Source organism: Protomyctophum bolini, assembly GCF_963924005.1.
Source record: "Protomyctophum bolini genome assembly, chromosome: 1".
Lineage (NCBI taxonomy): Eukaryota > Metazoa > Chordata > Actinopteri > Myctophiformes > Myctophidae > Protomyctophum > Protomyctophum bolini.
This window is the reverse complement of record NC_137862.1, coordinates 8,805,012-8,816,726: the sequence shown is the minus strand read 5'-3', so window position 1 is coordinate 8,816,726 and position 11,715 is coordinate 8,805,012. Positions and strand designations below refer to the sequence as shown.

At 43.2% G+C, this 11,715-nt stretch overlaps 1 protein-coding gene across 1 annotated transcript in view; it reads right to left on the bottom strand.

The window, feature by feature from the left end:
* Positions 1-3,388: 3,388 nt before the first annotated feature.
* Positions 3,389-11,715, bottom strand: part of LOC308314914 (forkhead box protein B1-like) — a gene marked incomplete at both ends in the record, with an annotated part of 9,063 nt that continues 736 nt past the window's right edge. The window contains 2 exons of the mRNA XM_080762723.1: positions 3,389-3,922; positions 5,231-5,341. Coding sequence (XP_080618849.1) covers positions 3,389-3,922; positions 5,231-5,341 — 645 coding nt within the window. The remainder of the gene's footprint in view (positions 3,923-5,230; positions 5,342-11,715) is intronic.

Sequence of the window (11,715 nt, the reverse complement as noted above, 5' to 3'; positions counted from 1 at the left end):
AACTACGGGCTGGTGTCGCAAATTAGCCTCGGTTATTATATGCAATGCAAACGGTTTCATGTTTTTATAACCTATTAAACATTTGATGACCGTCTCATCGGTTAATAGGAGACTAGAGAGTCAATAGTGTCTCCACGGGTCATCAAATGGATTGCTCAGGAATGTGAACAAATAGCTTTAAAAAAAATTACACCCGTGTGAACTGAGTGTTGCAACTCCCCCCCCCCCCCCCCCCTCTCTCTCTCTCTCATTAACAGGCAACAGTGCAACACTTGACTCAACTCTTTGACTATATAGAAGTGTCTATTTGTACGTCTCTAAATGTTTTTGATGAATTGAACGTCTCTAAATGTTTTGATGAATTGAACAAGGTGGACCCTCTTGTAAAAACTCCATGAAACCAAAGATTCATGCAGGGATGTGCAATGATAGAAAACAAGTGATGTTTGAGTATTCAATCAATGAAAAACAGACATTCTTAAGGATGTTTGACAGAAAGTTAATGTTTTAATGGTAAGGTATCGTATTTGTCATTTTAATGGCAAAGCATTTGTATCATTTTAAGTACATTTCTTCACATGTTTTCACATTATTTAAAAAGCAACACTTCATGCTTTGCTTGCAGCAAAAATACGAACGCGACGATTTGGGAACCAGCATGCTTTGATATCTACATATATGTGTACAAATATACATTATTTAACAACAATAACAATAATAATAAATAAATATATAAAATAATAATTAATTACATTAAATAAAACCACCATACTGTCATTGACAGATGAATCAACATTTACAAAAGTGTGTTTTGATACATTTGAAACAATGTACAGTTTAAATCTAAACATATCGTTTTATTAAACGATGTACACATTTTAAATCTAAACATGTAGTTTTTCAAAGCCTTAGTTTTTTGATGACAGGTCTTCACTGATTGTTCATGTTGATTGTGGAAGAAAAAAAATATTTCTAATGAAAATAAATGAGGTTCTGAATGCAGTATTGTATCTATTTATTTATTGTGAATTTCAGAAAACAATTTAGCTTAGCTTAGGATTGATTTAAATTAATGTCTTCTTTAGTCATTGAGTTGGGTTCTCATTCTTCTCAACTCTTATTTGTATTATCACATGTTTCCAAGGACCTCTAATTCCAAATTAAAATGTGTTTCGCTGCAGAATCAAAAACGTTTTGAGGCGGGGTCGATGCTTAACCCATTCTGAACGGGAACCCATTTTGGTGTTAGCACTATGTTATGCTTTAGCTATTGAAAAATAGCAGATCTACAAGCTCATAGCGCGCCACCGAGTGGCGCGATACGAGCTTGTAGGTCTGCTATTTTTGAAAAATCAAAGAACGACTTGACATTTTCAGAATCTGATCTCAGGTCAGAATGGGTTAATCAGACCAGTGTGTGTCCAGTGGAAACCTCGTATGAATCTGATCTCAGGTCAGAATGGGTTAAGGACATCACCGCCAGTATGATCCGAGTCAAGACCCAATGTGGGAGAGGGTGGAGTCCGAGTCGAGACCAATACCGAGTCGAGACCAATACCGAGTCGAGACCAATACCGAGTCGAGACCAATACCGAGTCGAGACCAATACCGACAGGAGGCGAAACCGAGTCGAGACCAAGAAGTACATAAAACACTGCGAGAGCAGGCAGCCGTGTCAGCGGTGCTCCTTTGCTTAACAAGATAGCCGTCTATGAGCGCCAGACAGCTCTCTTATAATGTCAATGTGAATGAGCTCCTTATAATGTCGGTATACCGGTAATACATTTATTTCATTGCATTGTGGTGACTCGTGACTCGAGTGGACTTGGTGGGGAAAGAGTCCAGGGTCCCTTGGTCCGAGACCAAGTCCAAGTGAAATTAAGGACGAGGGTGAGACGAGACAGAGTAAATTGAATTGTGGACTCGAGACAAGTCCCTGTAGCATTTAGTTAAGTACCGCCCATCCCCGTACCCGTGAACTTATAAAAGTATATTTTCACCCCTCAAACACGGGTTTACCGCCCAGGTATCGGTGGGTACTCGACCCGTGGCAGGACTTTGACCCGGGAGTACCCTGGGCCTTAACCCACATGTTGAGAAACACTGGGATAATTACAGTAATGCTAATATTACATGAACGATAACGAGGGGGAAAAAAACACACACACATCCTTGCCTTGAACAGCAGTCAGTCAGTTGTAGTTTTGTACTTTTTTCTCCATTTTTGTAGTTTAGTTGTTTTGTCTCCATGTATGTCGTTTAGTTGTAGTTTTGTCTCCATGTTTGTAGTTCAGTTGTAGTTTTGTCTCCTTGTTTGTAGTTTTATCTCCATTTTTGTAGTTCAGTTGTAGTTTTGTCTCCATTTTTGTAGTTCAGTTGTAGTTTTGTCTTCATGTTTGTAGTTCAGTTGTAGAACCACAGCTTTAAAGTCAAGTTAGGTCCTGACAGGTCCTCTCAGGTCCTGGCAGAACCTTTCATAAGTAATTTTAGATCTTAAAGTCAAAGTAACATTATTATTATTTTCTTCTACAGAACATTTCACATGAAGTCAAAGTAATGCTAACAGAACACCAAGCGAGGTTCGGGTCGCTACGCTATTACGCGGTAACGCGTAATATGTCCATGCTTGGAGATCTCTGTATCTGTCGGTCCTTGTGCCTTGTACTCCCATATATGGAAATCCCTGATGTCATCACTATATGCCCGTATATTTTTGTGCCCATATTATATATAAGGAGCTGACTGATTTGTTTGTGCCTTGGATTGATGAAGCGTGCGTCCGTATTGACGTGTGTCAATGCAGCTACAGTTGTAGCTTTGCATCTTTGCATCTTGCATGGAAGTTGAAACCAGCTCAGTTTCAATTTGTAGCTTCGTATCTTTTGCAGCATCTTTGTATCTTCGTGTCGCTGGCTTCCATTGACAACGAACGGCAGACTGTATCTTTGTATCTTGGTGTCGCTGTGCTTCCATTGACAACGGACGGCAGACTGCAGCTTTGCTTCAGCCTGTGTGAGGTGAACGCAGCATCAGGGTCACTGCACGGCCACCACCGCGGGGCTGCAGTTCATCAGAGCGTCAGCAGGGGGTTGCGTGGCGTGCGTGGGGGGGAAGCGGGGAGGCTCAGGGCATGGGGATGGGAGGAGGGACCGTGCAGGAAGTGGGCGGCGGCAGCGACCGGGCGGTACTAGCGCCGACAGGCAACTAGTAGCAAGCTGCTAGCTTAGTAGGTAGCTAGCTACTAGCGCAGTAGGTAGCTAACTAGTACTAGCGCAGTAGGTAGCTAGCTACCAGTGCAGAGTGATGTAGACTAGGAGAGTGGCGCCATTGAGTGGACAGAAAACAGCGCATGAGTGCTGTTTTCTGTCCCCTCAATGGTGCCACACTCCTATACGGCGCTGATTAGCGCCGACAGGCAGCCGGGGGGTGCTGGCGTGGCCTTGATGGGCACGGGGACGGCCATCATACCTCCGCCGTACGACACAGAGTAATCTCCCCCCCGGACGATTAGCCCCTCGGAAATGGGCATGGCCGAGGCAGCCTCCATGTGATGCGAGTAGACGGGCCAGGCGTGATGCAGCGCTGCCGGCCTGTGATAGGCCAGTCCGCCCGCCGCCGCGACGGGCGCTAGCTTGTACTCGCGGCGGGCGATGATGCTCTCGATGGCGAACGGGTGCTTGAAGGTGGGCGGCGGAGCTGCGGTGCTGGGGGGCGGAGCTATTACCATGCCCAGGTTGTACCCGCCCCCTCCTCCGCCCCCTCCTCCACAGACACTCATGGGCGGCAGGTGCGTGGCGGCAGCCGCAGCAGCGCTAGCCGCTAGCGCGCTCAGACGTAGCTTAGCATGTTGCTGCAGGTAGTGGTGAGCCGCCGCGTCGGAAGGCTTACTGGGAGCCAGGTGGTGATCTCCCGCCAGCAGCACCTGGAAACATGACATTGTTACTGATTTCTGCCCCTAGTGGAGAAAAAGGAAACATGACACTGTGTTACTAAACACAGAAAGGCTGGCACTGTGCATGCCAACCTTTCTGGGGGCTTGTGATCCACCTGGAAACATGACACAGTTTTAGTGATTACTGCTGCCTACTGTAGAGGTGGTAGTTTAGACAGTAGGCTACTTGGTTTAGACTAGTCATTGGTTAGACCAATCATTAGTCCTACAACTACAACCTATCTCAAACCCTCACCATAAACCTAACCTCCCGGGTAGCACACCTAAACCTAACCTTAACCCATGTCTAACCAATGACTAGTCTAAACTAAGTATGCACCCCGCTGGGAGCCAGGTGGGGACTCAACTACATCTCAGTGGAAAATGTAGCCTGTACTTCTTTACTATGCTGCAATTATTTGAAAAGATACTTGCAGATTGTCAAAAATGCAGTATAAGTAAAAGTAAAAGAGGAACATATAACAAGTTAAACTAGAAATGCACTCTGTCGAAGTGCCAACTTGTGCCGCGCAAGCAGAGTGCGCAAGTACTACTAACTAGTAACTATCACAACTGCTGTTCTAAATCCTTTAAACACGTTATTGACCTGATACCAACCTTGAAACGTACCTTAGTTACGTCCACAGGCCAATAAGGGACCACCGACATACATACGTACATACATACATACATACATACATACATACATACATACATATATATTAGGTATGCGGTCTAGCTTAACTTGGACTCAGGGGGGTGGACGCCTCTGCCTTGCATAGTCCCCAGTGAATAGGCATTTTGCCCTTCACTGGTAACCTTATTTTGGATTTGTTTTAAATATAGGAAGGTTTTATGGGCTGGGCTTTTTACTAAAAAGCCCCCCCTTTTAAAATACTACACACATACATACATACCCACCTACATACATACATTTCAGACGTTTTAGCAGTTTTTAAGGACCCACTTTTAGGCCAGTGCACCAGAGCAAGCTTTTGCCTTTTTTTAAACCCCACCCATTTTAACCAAATACATACATTAACCAAATACATACATACATACGTATACAGTACATACCCAGCGGATCACCAAACGTACCTTAGTTACGTCATCAATAATGCTGGTCTCTTATTGGCCGGTGGACAACACCAACATACATACTTATTGACCGGTGGACAACACCGACATACATAACCAGCCGACCGCAGTACTTGCGCACTCTGCTTGCGCTAGACTAAATAGGTTGGTTTTCAGTGCGGTTTTGAAGGTAGGGAGAGACAATAATAGATCTTCACACACCTTGAATCTCTTGCGTCTCCTCAGGAAGCTCCCGTTCTCAAACATGTCTCCACAGCTCGGATGTAGCGCCCAGAATGACCCTTTACCAGGCTGGTCTGGTCTGCGAGGAATCTGTAAGACATATCATTAAATCATGAGTTCATAACGATAAGATCCTTTACCAGGCTGGTCTGTTGGAATCTGTAAATCACTCTGGATTAAGAGGGTCTGCTAAATGCCTGAATTGTAACAAGCATGTGAATTAAAAACAATTTCATCGACTATTGGTGTCTGTGGATTGAACCTGCAAGTAGATCTTGAAGCTTTCTTCGCTCTGGTCTTTGTTAATGGCAGCAGCCTGCTGCACTCTGGGAAGCGTAGTTATTCGAGGTGTAATGTTGACCATTTTGACCAAGCACACATGCTCCAATAGATAAAATGTAGGCTAGGGACAACTCCAATGCGGTTTTAATTTAACTTTGGGATTGTTGTAACCAAAGGTCGTTCCATTTGGTACCTCGTGGTTACAAGAACACCCAAGACGGCTCGGTTCAATATATTTGCTATGACCGTATAAGACGCCTTATCGACGTCACACTGATAAGCAGCAGCATGCACACGCAGGCCGGCAGCACAAGAACCCTGTAGAACCCTGTAGAACCCTGTCTCTCATAAGATGCAATGGAAAAGTTCTAACTGCGGTCACGTGTAAGAATCCACCATCAAACTTTCAGATGCTGTTTTTTTGTGGAGGAAGAATGATTAGGACTTTTATTGTGATCTCTGCATTGTCTTCCTTCCCTGTGTGTGTGGGTGTGTGTGTGTCCGTGTGTGTGTGTATGTGTATGTGCGTGCACGTGTTTGTGCTTGTGCGTGTGCGTTTGTGCGTGTGCGTTTGTGTGTCTGTGTGTGTGTGTGTGTGTGTGTGTGTGTGTGTGTGTGTGTGTGTGTGTGTGTGTGTGTGTGTGTGTGTGTGTGTGTGTGTGTGTGCGTGTGTGTGCATGTGTGCGCGTGTGCGCGTGTGTGCGTGTGTGTGTGCGTGTGTGCGTGTGTGCGTGTGTGTGTGCGTGTGTGTGTGCGTGCGTGTGTGTGTGTGCGTGCGTGTGTGTGTGCATGCGTGTGTGTGCACAAGTGTGTGTGTGTGTGTGTGTGTGTGTGTGTGTGTGTGCAGGCGTGTGTGTGTGTGTGTGTGTGTGTGTGTGATTGAGTGGTGAGGAGTGAGAGATTGGGTGAGTGGTTACCAGCTTGTGTGAGTAGACTGAGTGGTGTATGAACTTGAGTGGCTAACTAGTAGGTGGATTCTCGCAGGTGATTGGCTCCTGTCGTCACATGGGCTTCACTATAAAGCTTCAAGGTTCCAGAGGCTCAGATGTCTTATTCCTAGCCAGCCAACACCATTTCAGTCCTGCTTAGATTTGCCAAATTGGTTTGAGATATATGTGTTTAGTGTAGGGATGGGTGACCCCTTTTGTGTTTAGTTTGCCCTCTGTTTTTGTCACATTTGGTTAGGCTAGATATATTAGAATATTTGGTCTATTTTTGTTAGGTAAGAACTAGCCTAAGATTGTGAATAAATAATACATTACCATCCATCCATTCACTCCTGAATAACCTGACTCGTTGAAGATGGATATAATTTTATAGTAGTTTGTTGCGACCTTTTTGCCGGGAAAGCGCCATGTTTTTATTTTCTAGATAGGACAACTAGTGTGTCACATCAAGGCGGTTGCACACTGACACGTTTGGTTTGCTGCATTTTGCGGATGTGAAAGTAGCAGACTATCACTAGCTGTCAATGAGCTTTGCACACTGCTGTGTTTTTACAATTAGGTCTTTGCAGACTGGGGCGTTTTTCGGCACACCCGGAAATTCGCTCGGGTCATAAAAGGCAGCGATGTGGAGGGACCTCCACCCTATTAAAGGCAGCGATGTGGAGGGACCTCCACCCTATTAAAGGCAGCGATGTGGAGGGACCTCCACCCTATTAAAGGCAGCGATGTGGAGGGACCTCCACCCTATTAAAGGCAGCAATGTGGAGGGACCTCCACCCTATTAAAGGCAGCGATGTGGAGGGACCTCCACCCTATTAAAGGCAGCGATGTGGAGGGACCTCCACCCTATTTAAGGCAGCAATGTGGAGGGACCTCCACCCTATTAAAGGCAGCAATGTGGAGGGACCTCCACCCTATTAAAGGCAGCGATGTGGAGGGACCTCCACCCTATTAAAGGCAGCGATGTGGAGGGACCTCCACCCTATTAAAGGCAGCGATGTGGAGGGACCTCCACCCTATTAAAGGCAGCAATGTGGAGGGACCTCCACCCTATTAAAGGCAGCGATGTGGAGGGACCTCCACCCTATTAAAGGCAGCAATGTGGAGGGACCTCCACCCTATTAAAGGCAGCGATGTGGAGGGACCTCCACCCTATTAAAGGCAGCGATGTGGAGGGACCTCCACCCTATTAAAGGCAGCGATGTGGAGGGACCTCCACCCTATTAAAGGCAGCGATGTGGAGGGACCTCCACCCTATTAAAGGCAGCAATGTGGAGGGACCTCCACCCTATTAAAGGCAGCAATGTGGAGGGACCTCCACCCTATTAAAGGCAGCGATGTGGAGGGACCTCCACCCTATTAAAGGCAGCGATGTGGAGGGACCTCCACCCTATTAAAGGCAGCAATGTGGAGGGACCTCCACCCTATTAAAGGCAGCAATGTGGAGGGACCTCCACCCTATTAAAGGCAGCGATGTGGAGGGACCTCCACCCTATTAAAGGCAGCGATGTGGAGGGACCTCCACCCTATTAAAGGCAGCAATGTGGAGGGACCTCCACCCTATTAAAGGCAGCAATGTGGAGGGACCTCCACCCTATTAAAAAAAACAACAACAAACTTACAAAATATTCGGCAAACGTGATTGACATAAAGTGCAGTCGATTTTCACATCCTCCGGAAATTCGTCCCGATAAAAGCACCAGTGCATACAGTGCAAACAAACCTTATACGTTTTATGAAATCACATCAAAATAAAATATTACCTAGAGATTTAGATTGGCCCTAAAAGATAACAACCCATATTGTATTTATTTGTTATATTTCAGGTTGTATAATGAATGATCTAGTAGGCTATAATGACCCAGACTCTCCTCAGTCAGAGTTCAGGGTTTGAGTCAATGTAGAATTATGTACGGGATGCATGTTGCATATTACAGACGTCAGAGGACTTTGTTTAATTGATGACCAGAGTATAGGAGACATCATCATGTTTGACTGCCGGTCTCAGGGATGAGGCGACACGGACATACGTTAGTGGACACTATAATATTGCCAGAAACACACACTGAGCTTTCCCTGAATGACCATAACAGGTCTGTTTTGATTGATCGATTAGTTTATTGAAAATTAATTTTAAAAGGATACAAACACAAGAAGGCTTGTTTCTACAGTATTGTGGTCCTTTTGGGGAATAATACAAAACTTAAACAAAAACCAACTCTGAGAGTGTACAAATCGACCCTTACAGGTCTAACTCTGAGAGTGTTCAAATGGACCCTTACAGGTCTGTAACTCTGAGAGTGTTCAAATGGACCCTTACAGGTCTGTAACTCTGAGAGTGTTCAAATGGACCCTTACAGGTCTGTAACTCTGAGAGTGTTCAAATGGACCCTTACAGGTCTGTAACTCTGAGAGTGTACAAATCGACCCTTACAGGTCTAACTCTGAGAGTGTTCAAATGGACCCTTACAGGTCTAACTCTGAGAGTGTTCAAATGGACCCTTACAGGTCCGTAACTCTGAGTGTTCAAATGGACCCTTACAGGTCCGTAACTCTGAGAGTGTTCAAATGGACCCTTACAGGTCTGTAACTCTGAGAGTGTTCAAATGGACCCTTACAGGTCCGTAACTCTGAGTGTTCAAATGGACCCTTACAGGTCTGTAACTCTGAGAGTGTTCAAATGGACCCTTACAGGTCTGTAACTCTGAGTGTGTTCAAATGGACCCTTACAGGTCTGTAACTCTGAGAGTGTTCAAATGGACCCTTACAGGTCTGTAACTCTGAGAGTGTTCAAATGGACCCTTACAGGTCCGTAACTCTGAGAGTGTTCAAATGGACCCTTACAGGTCTGTAATTCTGAGAGTGTTCAAATGGACCCTTACAGGTCTGTAACTCTGAGAGTGGAACCAAATGGACCCTTACAGGTCTGTAACTCTGAGAGTGGAACCAAATGGACCCTTACAGGTCTGTAACTCTGAGAGTGTACAAATGGAACCAAATGGGCCCTTACAGGTCTGAGTGGCGCGCCTATTTTTTTTTTATCATGAAAATATTTATTTCAGAAAACTGGAGGATTTAGAAGAATTATTTTTTCAGGCCTATATAGGTTATAATGGTGTGTAAAACTACAAATCTATAATTTGCCACAGAAGAGGCCAAGCCTTGCCACGAACACGGACACATTTTGTCCGTGTATGCACATAATTGATGACATATTGTGACCCCCTTATAATCTCTCACACGATTCAACTATTATATTATATTATTATTTTTATCTCCAGACACAAAAGAGAAACAAGTTCATAGTGAAAATATAGAGCTGCAAGCTCACAACGCATCAGATCTGAAAGCTCAGTCACAACGCGTCAGCTATTATCACTAGTATTAAAACATTCGTTTTTTTAATTTAGCACATTTCTTTGATTTTTTGTATTTCTATTTTATTTTTTTAATTCACGAAATTCTTTTTAGAAAAATGTTTGAATTTGTGGCATTTTTTTTTTTCATGGAAAACTCGCGACCCACGGAAAGGTTGATCTAAACTATAAAATTACCGTAATAAAACATTGGTGTTCAAGATTATGTAATATTATATTATAATTATTAACTGTGGTTATGTCTTTATTCAGTTGAATGGTGATAGATGAATTGTTATTTATTTTAGTTAGACTATGAAGAGTATATGGTAGAATTATATGTAGGATTGTAGGATGTTAAATACAGGTATTAGTTAGACTATGAAATGTGTAAATTATGGTAGAATATATATAATGTAGGATTGTCGGATGTATGTCTTGTTTAGAATGCTGCTGCCACATTTCCTCTGCCTTCGTGCAAACTGGTGCCCTGCACCTCCAATCACCGCAAAGCACACAGCGGTACACACACACACACACACACACACACACACACACACACACACACACACACACAGTACTATACGGTATGTGTAAATCAATGTTGTGCTTGTCCGGTTGTACAGCCTGTAAATAAGAGAAATAAGCATCGTTTGTGAAACAAGCTTCTAAATGATCTGAGACCCTTAACTTTCTTCCTTCCTCCTTGCCTTGTATTGCATTCTATTATAGTAATAATATAATAATACTCATGGTTTAATTGTACAGATAGTCCACTGTTAGCTTACCTATATGATTCTTGGTGACAATTGTATTTGATGTATTTTCATGTGTTGTTCTGCATGCTTACTGTAAATTGCTCTGCATTAACCCATTTTGGGCGGGAACGCCTTGTCGTGTTTTAGCTATTGAAAAATAGCAGATCTACAAGTTCATAGCGCGGCACTCGGTGCCGCGCTATGAACTTGTAGGTCTGCTATTTTTGAAAAATCGTGAAAATGTGCCTCAAATCTTTGAATATATATTATTACAGACTTACAGTGAACATTTTAACTCAAATCTTTGAATATATATTATTACAAAGTGGAACATTTTAACTCAAATCTTTGCTTCTGGGGAGGTCCCTGGAAGAACATATTTTCAGATGGGGGGGCGGAGGCATATTACATATCATTTTTGGGGTTTTGACATGAAATATTGAGAACCACTGATACAGAAACATAAGGTTTTTCAGACTGTCTTAAAACTGTTTTAATTTCGACGTCAGGCATAAATGGGTTAAGACCGTGCCTAAATTGTAAATTGTAAAAAAGAAAAAAGAGAGATTAGACGTTCGGGACCCACCAAAATGGGTAATGCCCTACCAACAGTCATTAAGACATGTGAATCCCTTGACTCCTTCAAAACCGCTCTCAAAGGGCACCTATACGGACGTCTGCAATTCAAAACGGGCCCCTGTAAATAAAGTCTGCGTTAGCGTTACGAGCATAATTTTAGATTGATAATTTTAACTACTTCTTAATTATTGTTTTTCTATTCATGTGATTTCTTAGATATTTTTTTTATATTTCTTATAAAATCATCACAATGTCCTGGTGTAAAATAAAATATATAACACATAAAATAAAATAAGGTGTATATACTGTATTTGGACAATCACAATCTGTTGGAATTATTTTCTGTCGATGTGATTTCATGATTAATCTTAATTTGGCACACTGACGATCAAGAAAATAAAAATAAAAACATGCTGGCACTTCATGTCAAAAAGGTTGCAGAGCCCTGAAAATATGTCCATTATTAAATGTAAATGTCAGAATGAATATGTTAATGGAAATGCCTCATAACACAACAGCAGTGATTTTATGGACTCTCTCGC